This window comes from Carettochelys insculpta, chromosome 1 (genome assembly GCF_033958435.1).
Source record: "Carettochelys insculpta isolate YL-2023 chromosome 1, ASM3395843v1, whole genome shotgun sequence".
Taxonomy (NCBI): domain Eukaryota; kingdom Metazoa; phylum Chordata; order Testudines; family Carettochelyidae; genus Carettochelys; species Carettochelys insculpta.
In genome coordinates, this window is record NC_134137.1 from 152,920,826 (window position 1) to 152,935,156 (window position 14,331).

The 14,331-nt window shown below is 40.4% G+C and overlaps 1 protein-coding gene across 6 annotated transcripts in view; it reads right to left on the bottom strand.

Annotated features, from left to right (window-relative positions):
* SH3KBP1 (SH3 domain containing kinase binding protein 1) overlaps positions 1-14,331 on the bottom strand; it is a 335,142-nt gene that overhangs the window by 67,835 nt on the left and 252,976 nt on the right. For 5 of the 6 annotated variants that reach the window (XR_012643836.1, XM_074983363.1, XM_074983361.1 and 2 more), the window contains one exon: positions 7,224-7,318. The exons of the other annotated variant lie outside the window; for it this stretch is intronic. Coding sequence is in view for 4 of the 5 variants with exons in the window: in XM_074983363.1 (XP_074839464.1) it covers positions 7,224-7,318 (95 nt within the window). In the remaining variant the exon portion in view is untranslated. The remainder of the gene's footprint in view (positions 1-7,223; positions 7,319-14,331) is intronic. 6 annotated transcript variants of the gene reach the window in all.

Here is a 14,331-nt window from a genome sequence, read left to right on the forward strand (position 1 = left end):
GTTTTGCCCCTACATACTTGTATTATTTGTTTGTATTTACCCTTTGTAACTTGACCGTATTTCATTTTTGTAGGACTCCTTTTTTGATTTTTAGATCGCCATCTTCAGGTTAAGCTAGAGCGGTCTCCTGCTGTACTTCATATCTTTCCTATGTAGTGGAATAGTTGCTCTTGCACCCTTACCAATGTGTCTTTGAAAACTGCTGACTGTCTTTATTTATCCTCTTACACTTGCCTCCCATGGGACCTTATCTACTAACTCCAAGTTTGCCTTTTAAAATCCATTGTCTTTATTTTGCTGTTCTACCTCCTATTCTTAGAATCACGAACTCTACCATTTCATGACCACCTTCACCCAAGCTACCTTCCACTTTCAAATTCTCAGCCAGTTTCTGCCTAATTTGTTAAAATCAAATCTAGAACAGCCTCCCTCCAGTAGCTTTTTCCACCTCCTGAAATAAACATATTGTCTCCCATACATTTCAAGAATTTGTTGGATAACTGCTGTATTATTTTCCTCAACAGATGTCTATATGGTTGAAGTTCCCTATCACCACCAAGTCCTGTACTCTGAATGATTTTATTAATGGTTAAAAACACCCAAACCCTCATTCACCAAATTTTTCTGGTTAGGTGGTCGGTAGTAGACCCCTACCATGACATCAGCCTTGCTTTTTACCTCTTTTATCCTTACCCAGGGACTCTCAACAAATCTGTGTCCTATTAGCATTTCACATTTAGTCTAAATGTATACATCTTTAATATATAAGGCACCTCCTTCCTTTTTTCCCCTGCCTGTCCTTCCTGAACAAGTTATACCCTTTTTTGCCAATATTCCAGTCATGTGTATTACCCCACCAAGTCTCTGTGATGCCAACTATGTAAGAGTTGTGTTTATTTTCTAGTATTTTGAGATCTTCCTGATTATTCCTCTTTTTCACTAGGAGAATACTCAAAGTCCCAAAGGAAAAAAGATAAGGTCCTTACTCAGAAAGAGGACTAATGTTATTCCTTTAAGACTTAAAGACGGTGGCTCTTGAATTCTTGCATGAAATGAAATGCTATTTGATGCTCACTCACCTTATTGGTTTCAGTAATTGTATGCAAGGCTGACATGGCTATTGCACGTGATCGAATTATTGAAACAGAATGATGGCTTTCTAGAGTGAACATTTATTGCAAATTAAAAAGCATTGGCAGTGACTACTTTGAGAGAAAACTGAACACAGTTTCTATTTACTGCAATAAATTAGATTACTGATTTTTTTTCTGGTTGACTTGAAAGTCCCCATATTTGTCCCTCATCTGCTTTATCTGTCAGAGAAAGAGAAAAGTTGAATTATTAGGAAAACTGTACATAATGCGAACGCCTTTAAAAAAAAGGCCCCTTTAATAATTAAATAATTTTTCCTGCTCTGGCAGCCAGTGTCTTCCTAGCCAAACAGAAACACTTAGCATAGCTTCATTATGTGACTATCCATGTGAACTTCTTCAGGAAGTTAAGAATTCTGGAAATCAACAGGAGGATAAAAGGTAGTTCTTAAAGACAGTTCTTATAGCTTCTTGAGACTGGAGCCACAGTCTCAATTTAAAACAAAAATGCTTCCAACTTTTTTCTTTTTTTTCTGTTATTGCAGGCAAGTTTCTTTAATGTGGTAATGTTGCAATCACTCAGGGGGGGTCAAACATCTGCACATTTGTGAAGAGCCCATAGAAAGTGTCAGTAATGAAAATCACACAAACCATAAAAATCATTAGGAAAAACTTTCCACCTGTAAAATTTAGCAAACTGTTCATTCACATGCTCACTGAGATGACATCCACCAGCAATATCATGTATCATCCTCTCCAATACACCACGAGGTCAACACTGGCAACAGACTTTGCTGGGGCCTGGACAATGTAGTGGGGAGGAGCTCAGCTCTGGGCCCCTGGAAGTAGTATTTAACCTCCCCAGCCAGCCTTCAGTGCTGCCCAGATTATGCTGCATGGAGCTCTGGATAGTGATTTAAAGGGCCTGGAGAACTGGCCACTGCTGCTTCCACAGTAACAGCAGTGGTGTCCTGGAGACCGGGCCCTTTTAAATTGCTGAGCCCTGGATCAACTGTCTCCTTTGAGGTCCCCCACCCACACCTCCACATCAGCGGCTGTGTTGCAGATATTCCAGTAAATCACACCATGTCTTTAAAATGTTACATTTTTGGAGAAATGTGTTCTCTTTCAGTATAAAACAGGCTCTATCTCCCGAACAGATATCATTTCAGAGTCTTACTAAGTTGCTATAAAGTATGATTTTTGTGGCTGTTGAAGAGGTGAAAGGTAAAGAAAGACAAGACTGCAATCAAAATAGAAGTTCAGTCCCGGTAAATAAAAATTTTGACAGGGTCTGAGAAAGCCAATTAAGTCTGCTAAAATTCCACATATTTCACTACTTCACTTTCTATTATCAGAATTCTGTATAAGAATCTTGAAAAATGGATTATTGTAAATAATTTACCAAGAGAGTAAACACAACATAAGAATTCCTGCAGGGAATTCTTGGTGGGAACTGCAATGGCTGACAAGCATGAGGCTTGATAAACTTTTTTATGCCATTTTTTTTTCAATTCTCAAGTTAATGTTCCCCAACTCATTTGCAAGTGATACGCAATTTTCACCCCCTTGCCCTCCCCCGCAGTAAAAAAAAACTGAACTGGAAACTGTGTTGCCACAGGTAGAAGAACTATCCAGAAAAGTAGTGTTCACTGTGGATGCCATATATATATATATCTATATATATAGATATATATATATAGATATATATATATGAAGACCTGTGGCACCTTATAGACTAACAGATATTTTGGAGCATAGGCTTTTGTGGTCAAAGACCTGCTGATGAAGCGGGTCTTTGTCCACAAAATCTTATGCTCCAAAATATCTGTAAGTCTATAAGGTGCCACGGGTCTTTTTGCTGCTTTTGAAAATACAGACTAACTTGGTTACCCCTCTGATACTAGACAACCAGAGAGAGTCAGCGTATTTTATGCCCCCTGCCACAGGAAGCAGAACCTGCAGATCATGTTCTTCCGGATCAATATTGAGATTGCTTGGAGAGGCTTGTAATGGGATGACAAGGTTTCCACTGATTCAGAATGGTAGAAGCTACAGGAATGAAAACCAATTGCCTCACTAACTTGTTCTGTGAGGTGTGATAAACCAAAATCTCTGCACTGTGGCCACTGACAGGACTGCTGATCCTGCTCTGGAGCAAACAGAAGAGTGGGACCTCAGAGACTGAGGAGAGTCCCACGATTTCCAAGGAGGCCACTGGGCTTACAGATAAGACTTTAGTATCTAGCAGGCCCTGGGCCAAAACCCTCAGTTCCTGTTGCAGGACAGATGTTAATCTTGACATTGATAGTAATCCGATGCTGACCCCTGATATATGGTGAGGAGGTGAGGTCGGATCTTCAAGAATCCCAGAGGTCCTGTGGTGACAAAGGGGGAGCCAGCACTGGAAGGGCAAACGGCCAATCAGAGTAATCTAAAGCGCAATAAAGAGGCAGTAGTGGTGCTGAAGCGCAGTGGAGAACTGGCACAGACTAAGAGACACTCCCACTTGGCACAGGCATTGACATCAAAGCCAGTAATATATTTCACATGGGCTCTGCCACTAAGAAAATGACAGCGCAAAAGGATGCTCCATGTCAAAGGTGCCTTCAGAGCAGGGCCTGACTTCAAATCGATAGTCTGTGGCCCAGGTGGCATGCACTGCCATACCTATGCTCTGCAGCACAGACAGAAGGTGCCAGGGGGCATAATAGAGAAGGAACTGGTAAATGCCAGGGCACCAGATAACATATTTACCACTCCGGGAAGGTCTGGGACTGAGAGGCAAAGTAGGTCTGATGCTACCAGGTGTACCTCTGGCATGGAGACAGGTGGTATTGCCGCTGCTATCGATAGCTGATTCAATGGATACCCCATTGCTTGAACCAGAGTCAACACTGGGGCTCTTGCTGACCTTGGTACCAAGGAGCAGCTGGAGAGATCTGGTCCATTCTACATGCCAGAGGGCATATGGTGCTGGTCATAAGTCCTCTCAGAAGCAGAGGAGAAGTCTCTGCAAGCCCTGGAATAGTTCTGGTTCATTCTATAGGACCTATTTCTTGCCACCTGGGGGAAACCCCAGAGCCAGAATACAGAAAGGCATTGCTTGTCGAGTCCAAAGGCCATTGCTGATCAGAGGAAGACCTCTATGCAGAAGCATGCCACATGGCCTGCTCCTGAAGGTGCTGCTGCTTCAATGCAAGTCTCTCGCCCCCAGGTTCTCTGTGTGAATGACATGCAGATGGAGCAGCCCTTTTTAATGCATCCCTCACACAACAAACATCTTGTGCTAGAGTTCCTGTTGAGAATGATCCCCTCTGTGATGGACAATGCTTGACCCCTTCTAACGGAATCATACAGGGCAGCCAGTGCTAAACTAACACTTAACTAAACCCTAAACTCATTACTACTACTATAAACCATGAACGGTTCTCAAAAACTAAGATGAAATTCTGAGTGAAGATCCTCCAGCCACACTGGGCATGCTCCAAGCACTGGGGCAGTATAAAAGGGAGGAGCTCAGTCTGGGTTGAATGATGGAGAGGAAGGTCCTGCTACTGGAGTTCCAGAGGTAACCCCATCAGTAGAGACTGGAGACCCAGGAGATTGGAACGAGCTTGCAGGGCTGGCAGAACCACAGGGGGAGACTGGTGCAGTGGAGCGTAAGGACTCTGAGGATCCTACAGCTATGTGGATCACAGCAACTCCAGAACTGACAGGAGGTGACCCAGGGAGGGTGTGTGAGTGGTAGCTTCCACCCGGATAAGCCCAGTGTGTTGTAGTGAGATTCCCTGCCAAGCAAAAGGCAAACTCAGCATGTTGTGGCAGGATTCTCTGCTGAGTGCGTGGCAGATCAGTTCTGCACAGCCAGAGCCTTGTTTGGGGTCCACTGCAATAGTGCAGGGCCAGGACCCCTTCCTGGGGCTTTGTCTGCAACCCCTTCACTCTGGCCATTAGGCCATGTTGCCCTGAACCAATGGCTAGGCACTACTGATTCCGGCTGTTAGGCAGCACTGTCACGGAGTTATGGACTGATTCAAGCTACCCAGAGGCTGGCAGCAGCGCAAGTGGCATCCAACCCCCGGCCCCGTGCCCTTGCTCACAAGGGGCAAGGTATGCATATGCTGCATCAAGGATGAAGAGGGATATATGGGAGGAAACAGCTCTCTTGCGTGAACTTATTAATTTTAAATAACAAGCTGTCCTGCAGCATCTTAAAGATTAACATATTTATTTATTAGGTAGTGAGCTTTCACGGGTAACCCACAAACCACTCCACAAAAGCTCATTACCTAATAAATAAATCTGTTAATCTTTAAGGTGATGCAGGACTGCTTGTTTGTGAAACTTCAGACTACCATGGCTACCCTTCTGAGTTTAATAATTTCACATTAATTTTTAAAAGAAAAAGTAAAGAGATCCAAAGTTAACAAGACTTGTGTTTAATTTTTCATGCAAGCATGCAAGTTCATCATTGTTAGCAGCTATAAACAAGTAATCTAGAACAATTATAGTACTCCAATATTGGTTAATAAACAAACTAATGAGGAAAACATGCTCAACCTATTTCACATTCACCTTGTACCTAGAAATCAATTTCCAACACAGCTTGCACGATTCATCTCCAGCATAACAATTCTTGTAATTTCTCTGTGCATCCATCAGGAAAGACCATGTACACGAATGGAACAAAAGGATAAGAGGAGCTGATTTTGTTTGGCAAAACAATAGGTTTTCTGTATTTTGACAGAGACTAAAGGGGGAAGACGGGAACAAAAAGATAGCTGAAAAGTTACAATCCTCTGAATTCAAACTCCAAACATGCTCTTGACAAGAAAAAAACCATGTGTAACCATGCATGTGTGTGAAGGTTTAGATTGTTATCTTCAATGTTCTAATGCTTTCCCTAGCTCTCCCCCCCACCCTTCTTGCTCAAGTGAAGGCACTAAAAGTCCTCATCGTCACATTCTGGTCGTTGTCATGCCCATCAGAAACTTCCACAGCCACATTTGAGGAACAACTTGAACATATTTTACATGTCCTACTTATTTATACTTATTAAATTAACTGTGTACTGGCTGCTCAGTTAGTCTACACTACAGACATCTCTTCCAAAAGAACTTCTTTCAAAAGACAGCGTCCATACAGCTCCTGCTCTTTTGAAAGAGCAGGTCGGGGTCAAAAAATCAGGCACCATGAGGACTGCTCTTTCGGAAAAAAGGGCCCCTGGAGCGTCTAAACACATTTTCTTTCAAAAGAAGGAGGTCTTCCTGAAATGGGAGTGGAAGAATGCTTTCAAAAGAAGTACCACATTCCTTCAATTCAAGCTGAATAAATATAAAATATGTTAGCAACAAAGAAAGGACAGAGACAAACAAGTACTCACATAGTTTTGACATGCTGAATTTCATTTGCTCTGAATATGTATACTGACTCTTTAAATTCATTTATATTCAAAATATTTTTAAATTATCTGAACAATTTGTAATAGTGCCAGTATAGACAGCTAATGCAATAATTTGCAAATGTTCAGACATATACAAATATTTATGTAAAAAAATCAATTTTTTTCCAATTATTAGTAAGATATTAATAGAATTTTGGCTAATTTTACAAGTAGAATACAGTTCTTTCACACAAATTTTAACCATGTATATTTACTATATCGATGAAATTACGCTCTTCATTACAAATGTGTAATAATATTAAAGCAATGAGTTTCTGCATGTGTAACACCATTTTGACCCCTTATCTTTGGGCTAGTTGTATAGACATCTGTATATACATCTGTATATACAACTAGCCCAAAGATAAGGGGTCAAAATGGAGTTACACATACACAGAAACTCACTGATTTTTACACACACACACACACACACACTCAATTACCACATACTTGCCATTTAGTAAAATCATATACTTACTAAAAGACAAAGAAAACTAAACTCCATGCAAAAACAAATAAAAAAATAAAAAAAAATAAAAAGCAAAGCCAAAGCAAGCCAAATAAACAAACCAAAACAAAAACCCAGCAACCTACCCAAAATGGACCTATAGTACTGCAGCATGGTGTTGATATATATATATCTGAAAGATGCATTCTGGCTTATTAAGTGAGAATGCTACCTTTACCTTACTAATAAGTATGACGATGTCGCCTTCTTTGATTGTCAGTTCATCTTCATTCTGTGCTTCATAAGGAAATATTACTTTGCAATACTCCTTGGCTGAAAGGAAAAATGTACAGTTTAATGAACAACAATCTTACAACTTTATTTATCCAACCATTTCACTATGAACAGTCACACTATACTTTGTCTACTGTTTTCTCTTTTTCTATTTTTTTCACTCTGCATTGTAGACCTTCAGACACAGCATGAAATATTCAGAAGTTCTTTAAGACAATTCCTGCATTTATCAGGTACAAAGGTCAAAAAAAAAAAAAAAAGGATTTTTGTAGACCAACAGGACAATCTAAAAAACCCATTCCAGCCAGCAACATGCCACGAATCATTTTCATGAAAATAAATGTAAACATTTGTTATTCTCATCAATGCTGCTGTATATCTTTTTGCAGGTTCACAGACATTAGAGACGGAAAGGACCCAGGAGGCCACATAGTCCATTTATCCTCCTCCCAATTTAAGACAACAGATATTTCTCATCTGGTGATGCAAAATAATAAGAAATAAAATGGAATGATCCACAAATATTTCCGTGCATATAAATCATTAATGAACATTTCCCAACATTACTATACATTTTTTTCCTCCTTTCTTCAGCTTTACAAATAAGGTGTCCTTCTCAGTTCTCAGATACCAAGCAGTCCTCTGCCTAATCATCAACACAACTCCTGACAAAGCAGTTAATTATGACTTGCTGCTATGAAGCAAAGACAAGCACATTAATCTTCACTGAGAAGTTACAAGGAAATATGAACATTCATTTCTGGTATTAGAGTATATATAAAAACATACAGCATTTTAAATCAGGGCATTAGATAACTGAATCCTTGGGAGATTAATATGATGTAATGGCAAAATATGCATCTATATATGAGAGTGCCAGGGAATGCACTGTGCATAAGAGCAACTGGACCATTTTAATGAGGGTCAGGGTCTTTTCTGGTTCACATATTACTCCTCAGCAGGGGATGAATGTTTAGTAGTTGTGAAACAAGTGTATCAAGCTCTCTCTGGTTCACAACTCTCTTTCAGTCCGACAAAAAAATTAGTACTTGCACCATCAGTTTGTGACCTCTTTCCTCTTGTGAACAAACAATGACCAGGAAAGGAGGAGGAGTATTCTTCTAGAAAGATCCTCTGACAAGAGGCAAGGAGAAAGAGACTGATCTTCCTGTTACTTTCCAGGAATAGAGAACACCTTCCAGTAACAATATATAACTACCACTCTTTATATATTGCTCAGAATAAAAAGAACAGTTTCTAAGGATTCAGCATGGGAGAACCTGAGTCCCACAATTAGGACTTTGAGGTGGGGTAGGACAGTTAATTGTATGTTGAGTCTTGGACCTCTTCATCTCTTCTGTGGGGCCAAGGAAGGCAGTTACTCCAGCTCAATATCAAGCAGTTCCTTTGTGGTGCTTGACACGGTATCAAAGAAGAACGAAGTAGGCAGAATGGCGGAGTCATGGAGGTGTAGAACACTTAAGTACGCTTATCTAGAGCTAGTTGTGGAGGGAGAGAGAAACTGATAAAATCCACTAGATTCTCATCATTTCATTTACAGGTAAACTGTCTTAACTCCTAATTGGGTATTTATAGAATCTCTACACCCTGAAAGTTCTGACAGATAACTGATGTAAGGAATGTACACAGAGCTGGTATTAGTGTCAGATGGTACTGCAAAGAAGTGCGTGCAGCATCTTGCGTAAAGCCTCTTGTCATTAGGGAGGACCTTAGTGATTCATGGTTAGGATACATGATTATGAGTGGAATGTTGGGAAGGGCCCTTGGAGGAAATGATTTTCCTTTATGATGGTGACTCAGGAGACTCTGCATTCTCAGGTGCACAAATTACCTCTCCAGAAATTAACTGGATGTTATGTTCTCAGTATCAGGTGGGAAACAATTTGCAGCTGTCTATACTGAGTCAGTAGAAAGAAAGAGTTATAGTAAAACCCTTATTATCTGGCTTCCCGGAATAATAAAATGTGACGGTTCGTAGAGCTGTGGCCAGCACCTGGCCCTGCTCTACCCCTCAACCTCCACCAGGCAGCAAGACACCGGCCCTGTGGCAGCTCATCCCACTGCAGCTAGCCCTGGCCAGAATACCAGCCCCATGCCCGCCGGCCTTAGTTGGGCATGCTGGTTAACTAAATGTGCCAGTTATCTGAACGTCAGATAGCTGGGCTTCTACTGCATGTTAGAATTAAAACCTCAGCACCTTCAGAGAAAAGCTCACAGAAAAGGTCAATAAGCCTAGGTCTTAGTAACACTTATGAGTGTGTAGTGGTATGGGAAGCTGCATAAAAAGCATAGATCAACAATCTCACTTTGAGAAACGGTGTTCAGAAGAAGCAAAAATATACAATTAAGAGGTTAACTTGGTCAAATATTTAAATCATGTTTACAAAATGAAGTAATATTCTACTTTCCTTCACTAAATTTTTACTTATCACTTGAGCACCATGTAACAGCAGGATTAAAACATGCTGACTTTCAACAACAGCATTTAGACTGATTTTTTTTTAAAAAGGGAAAGACACTAATCTCAGACCCACAGAATATATTTATATAGAAATAAAATTATCTGAGATTTGTGAACACATGGCACAAAGCTGAAGTTGAGTCAAGTCCAGGAAATTAAACAGGATGCAGGTTTTCTAGCCTATTACACTGATTGCCGACAAAGAGGTGAGACACAGGGAGTGCTTACACTGAAAAGCTACCTTCTAGAGACCACAACAGAACTGATTTTAAAAAAATGAGATCAGCAGTAAATGAGTGGTTCAAACTGGCTGCCAGTAGAAAGCTGACAGATTACAGCTGTAGACAATAACAAAACAGACACAAACCAAACATTATCCCCTTGTACCAAAAAGAAAATGTTTGTATAGCCCCTACATTTAGTACTCCCAGCTGCCACTTTTGTACCCCTTCTCCATCAGCTTCACACTGTGGACTAGTGTACGAGGCGCATAAATCTGCAGCACTCTTCTTAAACTTCACCAAATGCTCTGTAAACTTCATTCTGACCTCATGTAAAGATACATTTTTAAAATAAGAATCCCTCAAATCTCCAACACATGCACACATACAAATTTTGGCAAAGAAATACTGGGGTGAAAGGGGAAGATGAAGACATGCAATTTGATTATTTTCAGTCTGTATTTGATACTTTTAAAATATTACTATGTCATTTACTCTTTCAAATGATATAAAACTGCACAAAATTTTCAATACCAATCTCTACCCTCCTCCTCTAAAATAGTGGAAAAATAACCCTTATTTCTCAATTCACAGTCCTCAGGAGACTGAATGCATACATAGAGCTCACAATTTGCTCTAAAGATTTAACAAACAACCTCTTTTGAAGGGGATTCCAATCATGGCCTTCTGCACTCTTAACTATGGCTGTTGAGGGAATTTAACTGAATGGACTTAACTGAATAATCTCTAGCAGCACTGTCCAATAGGAATGCAAAGTTCACCACACTTGTGGTCCTTGTCCTTCCATATTTGGCACAGCCTCTCCCCATGCTAAATAAATGCCCTCCCATTCTCCCCAGAACCAGGCTCTCCCAGCCTCCACCGCCCAAACAAATGCCCTCCCACCTTCCCCAGTCCCCCATTCTAATTTAATGCCAGCAACTCGCTGGTGACATCATGCACTTCTCCCACCAAGCAGTGGGGAGCATGCGCGGAGTGGCTGGACAGCACATGGCTCTAGGAGGAGCTACATTTAAGGGATCCAAGAGCCACATGCAGCTCCAGAGCTGGATTTGCCACACTACTGTTTGCTACATATGGCAAGTGATGAACATACTGGACACTGCAGATCTATAGTTGCCACCAATTCTAATCCCTAAATATTTAGCAGTGTGTTATCTGTCTCTGCCCCATCTCTCTCAGGGAATGTCTATTCACTCAAAAGATATTTTTGTTTAAGTCACAATGGGCAGTTAGTACTCTAAACTAAATTACTTCAATTTTCCTTTCTAGGCTCTGACGTATACTGTTACTCTCAAGCTCTACGCCCAAATTAAAACTAAATCAATAAACAAACAAAAAAACAAATAAACCATCTTCTGCTTTCTTCATTAATCCAAACTCCTTAATATTTCTTTTTTAGGGCAGGTCTACACTCCAGCACAAGGTTGAATTAAGGTACACATTTCCAGCAACATTAACTACGTAGCTGGAGTTGATGTACCCTGAAGTTGTGCTTTCACTCCATCTCCCCTCAGGGAGGTCGATGGGAGCATTTGCTCCTGACGACTTCCCTTACTGCGAATGAGGTACCCTGTGAGTTTGATTTAGCGCATCCTTACCAGACACACTAAATTGAACTCCAGATCGACTGTGGCAGGGTTGATCTTCCCTGTAGTGAAGATGTACCCTTAGGCTTTTCTATGCTAAGCTTTTAAGTTCCAGTTTACTTCAGGGTATTTCTATTCCAATTCTTTCCCTTCTTACAGCATTTTTAGCTGCTCTGTCTCACTTTTCATTCCCTTTGATCGCAACAAGCTCTGGGATCCAAGTTAATGCTACACAGATCCCCTTCAGTACAAACTTTCATTAAAAATATAATTTCATTGATTAAATCACTTACACATACCGAGACATCCTTTGTATCATCAGAAGACCTCAGACGGAGTAAAAAAACAAAAAAGAATGAACTCTGTTGGGAGTACATCCCAGATGCAGTTTAATGCTAGCATTATTGCTATTAGTTTGGCTGTCGGGACATCTACAAAATCATATGTTCTTCTCGGCGTGCTAATTCCAACATTTGGTATACAATATGCCAGGGGAGTGCACAGTGGGGGGTGGGACCCTCAGATGCCATGAAATTTCCTAAGGAGGAGGGTGCAGAATGATCGGCTGCTGAGTCTCAGGCTCATCTACCTCATTAAAAATGCTGAAATACTGTTTTTGTGCCTGTGTATTCAAATTTATATACTGATTAATAAAATGTTTACGTTCTATGTATTTTCTTACACATGATAGAAGGTTTTTTTTTTCCTACATATGAATATAACTGAAATTTATATGGGTTTGGATTACATTAGACAAGGTAGGGGGGGTGGTGCTAACTGCAGGGAGGAAAAGTAGGGCCTGACGCGAAAAGTTTGCTTACCCCTGTAATGTGCTACCACTACTTTTCCCTATTTTTGCATACATACGTATATATGTGATAGAAATGCTTTTGTTTGTTTGTTTTTTAACTTCTATACTGGTACACTTCATTTTTATTACCCAACTGTATCTTTTTTATGCTTAAGTTTATAAAATAAATCTGAATTCACATTTGGACATGCAACCTTCTGTTTAAACTAATTTTCCTACCATTAATAGTTTTGACTACAATTAACTTTTCCTTGCCTTTCAACTTCTGCTTCTACACTTTAACTCGATCATATGGATTTCTGACATTGTGGGCTATCATTCGCCTTATGAGTACTCAACAATCCTCATATATCTGTTTGGTACTTTCCTCATTTCAACTCATTAACTTTAGCCCAGAAAGTTAGATCCATTAGTTCCATCCATAGCGTAACTGGCATTTTACGAAAGCCATCTTTAGTAGTGCGTATATGGGTATTGTAATAAATGAACCATGTATAACTCTCAGTGCCTGTATTTTTATTAAAAGCTTGACAGCCAAAGTTAGTAACTATTATGATTAAGACTCTGTATACTATCAACTGTGTTTTCTTATCTGCCCCTACCCCCCAAACAATCCCAGCTGAACTTTTAAGCAGATTACTTCTTCTTGTACATTTACCTGTAACACTGTCAATATGGTCTTTCCAAAGGAATTTAGAAGCATACATTAACTCTATAAATGAAAACCTTTTCCCTATGTCTATTTATACTCCATAAAGACAGTTAACATTGCAGTACTTCGAAGTCCCTTTACTCCTCAAAATTTTGACGTTAGCTGTGGCTACACGCGAGCCGGCACTTCTAAGTTTAACACTGCAGAGTTGCTGCGGGGTGGGGGATTTGCTTAATGAAGTGGTGCATATGCACCACAGCACTTCATTAATAAATTCCCAATACCCTACTTACCATCCCCCCTTCCAAGTAGGGAGGTAGTCTAGACACAGCCAGTAATATATAAAAAAAGTCAGCTGATAACAATTCCTTGTGGCCTTCCATTTTTAACATGATATACATTTAATGTAATTTTCCCAACTTTGGCCTGCCTGGTCTTTTCACTCAAAAATTCTCTAATCACCCATTCTTCCTCTTATGTCTGGTACAACTATTCTGTACAACAAGCTTTCCCTCCACAGCATGGCATAAGACAGCATGGCAGTACAAGAATAAGACTCTTCTCCTACATTAAATCTTTATGTTCCATGCAGTTTTTAATAAACTGGTCTATCTTCCTCTCCAAAAACCTTTCTGCACCTCATCTACAATGCCACTGTTTACCAAGTAGATGGACAATCGTTCATTCAACATTTTCTGCACATATTTACTGAGGCAGGATGCAGGATATCAATTAGTCTACAGGCACAAGTTTCATGAACAGTTTGCCTGGTTTTTGCATTGGTATATTTTTGATAATTTGCCTGATTTTTTGCATTGGAGCTACTACACATTTCCATTGTATTGGTATGACTCCTTTTTCCCTACACTGTATTACTGTCATTACTCAAAGTCTTGAGCCCATGCCTGCAGGGTTTATGGGAGCATCCACACTTCAGTCCACCACCTGGAAGCATGATGGCAATGGTTTACCTGTGACCCATAAACTACAACCAGTCCCTGCTTTCATACTGCCTATCTCTTCCCTACATGATACTGCCCTCTCCTTGATGCTCTATGCTCCCTCTTCTCCCCCGAGTCCCTTTCAGATTTGTTGTGCAGATGCAAGTAATATCCAGATCACAGACTGCAGACCAGATGAGGCACTAAGCCTGGCAGATGCAGATCCACATTTTTGTATCTCCGCAGGGCTCTACATACTGAGTCCATCTAACCCAGGATCCCATCTTCCCACAGGATCCACTGCCAGGTGCCTGGTGCACCAGAGGGAATGAACA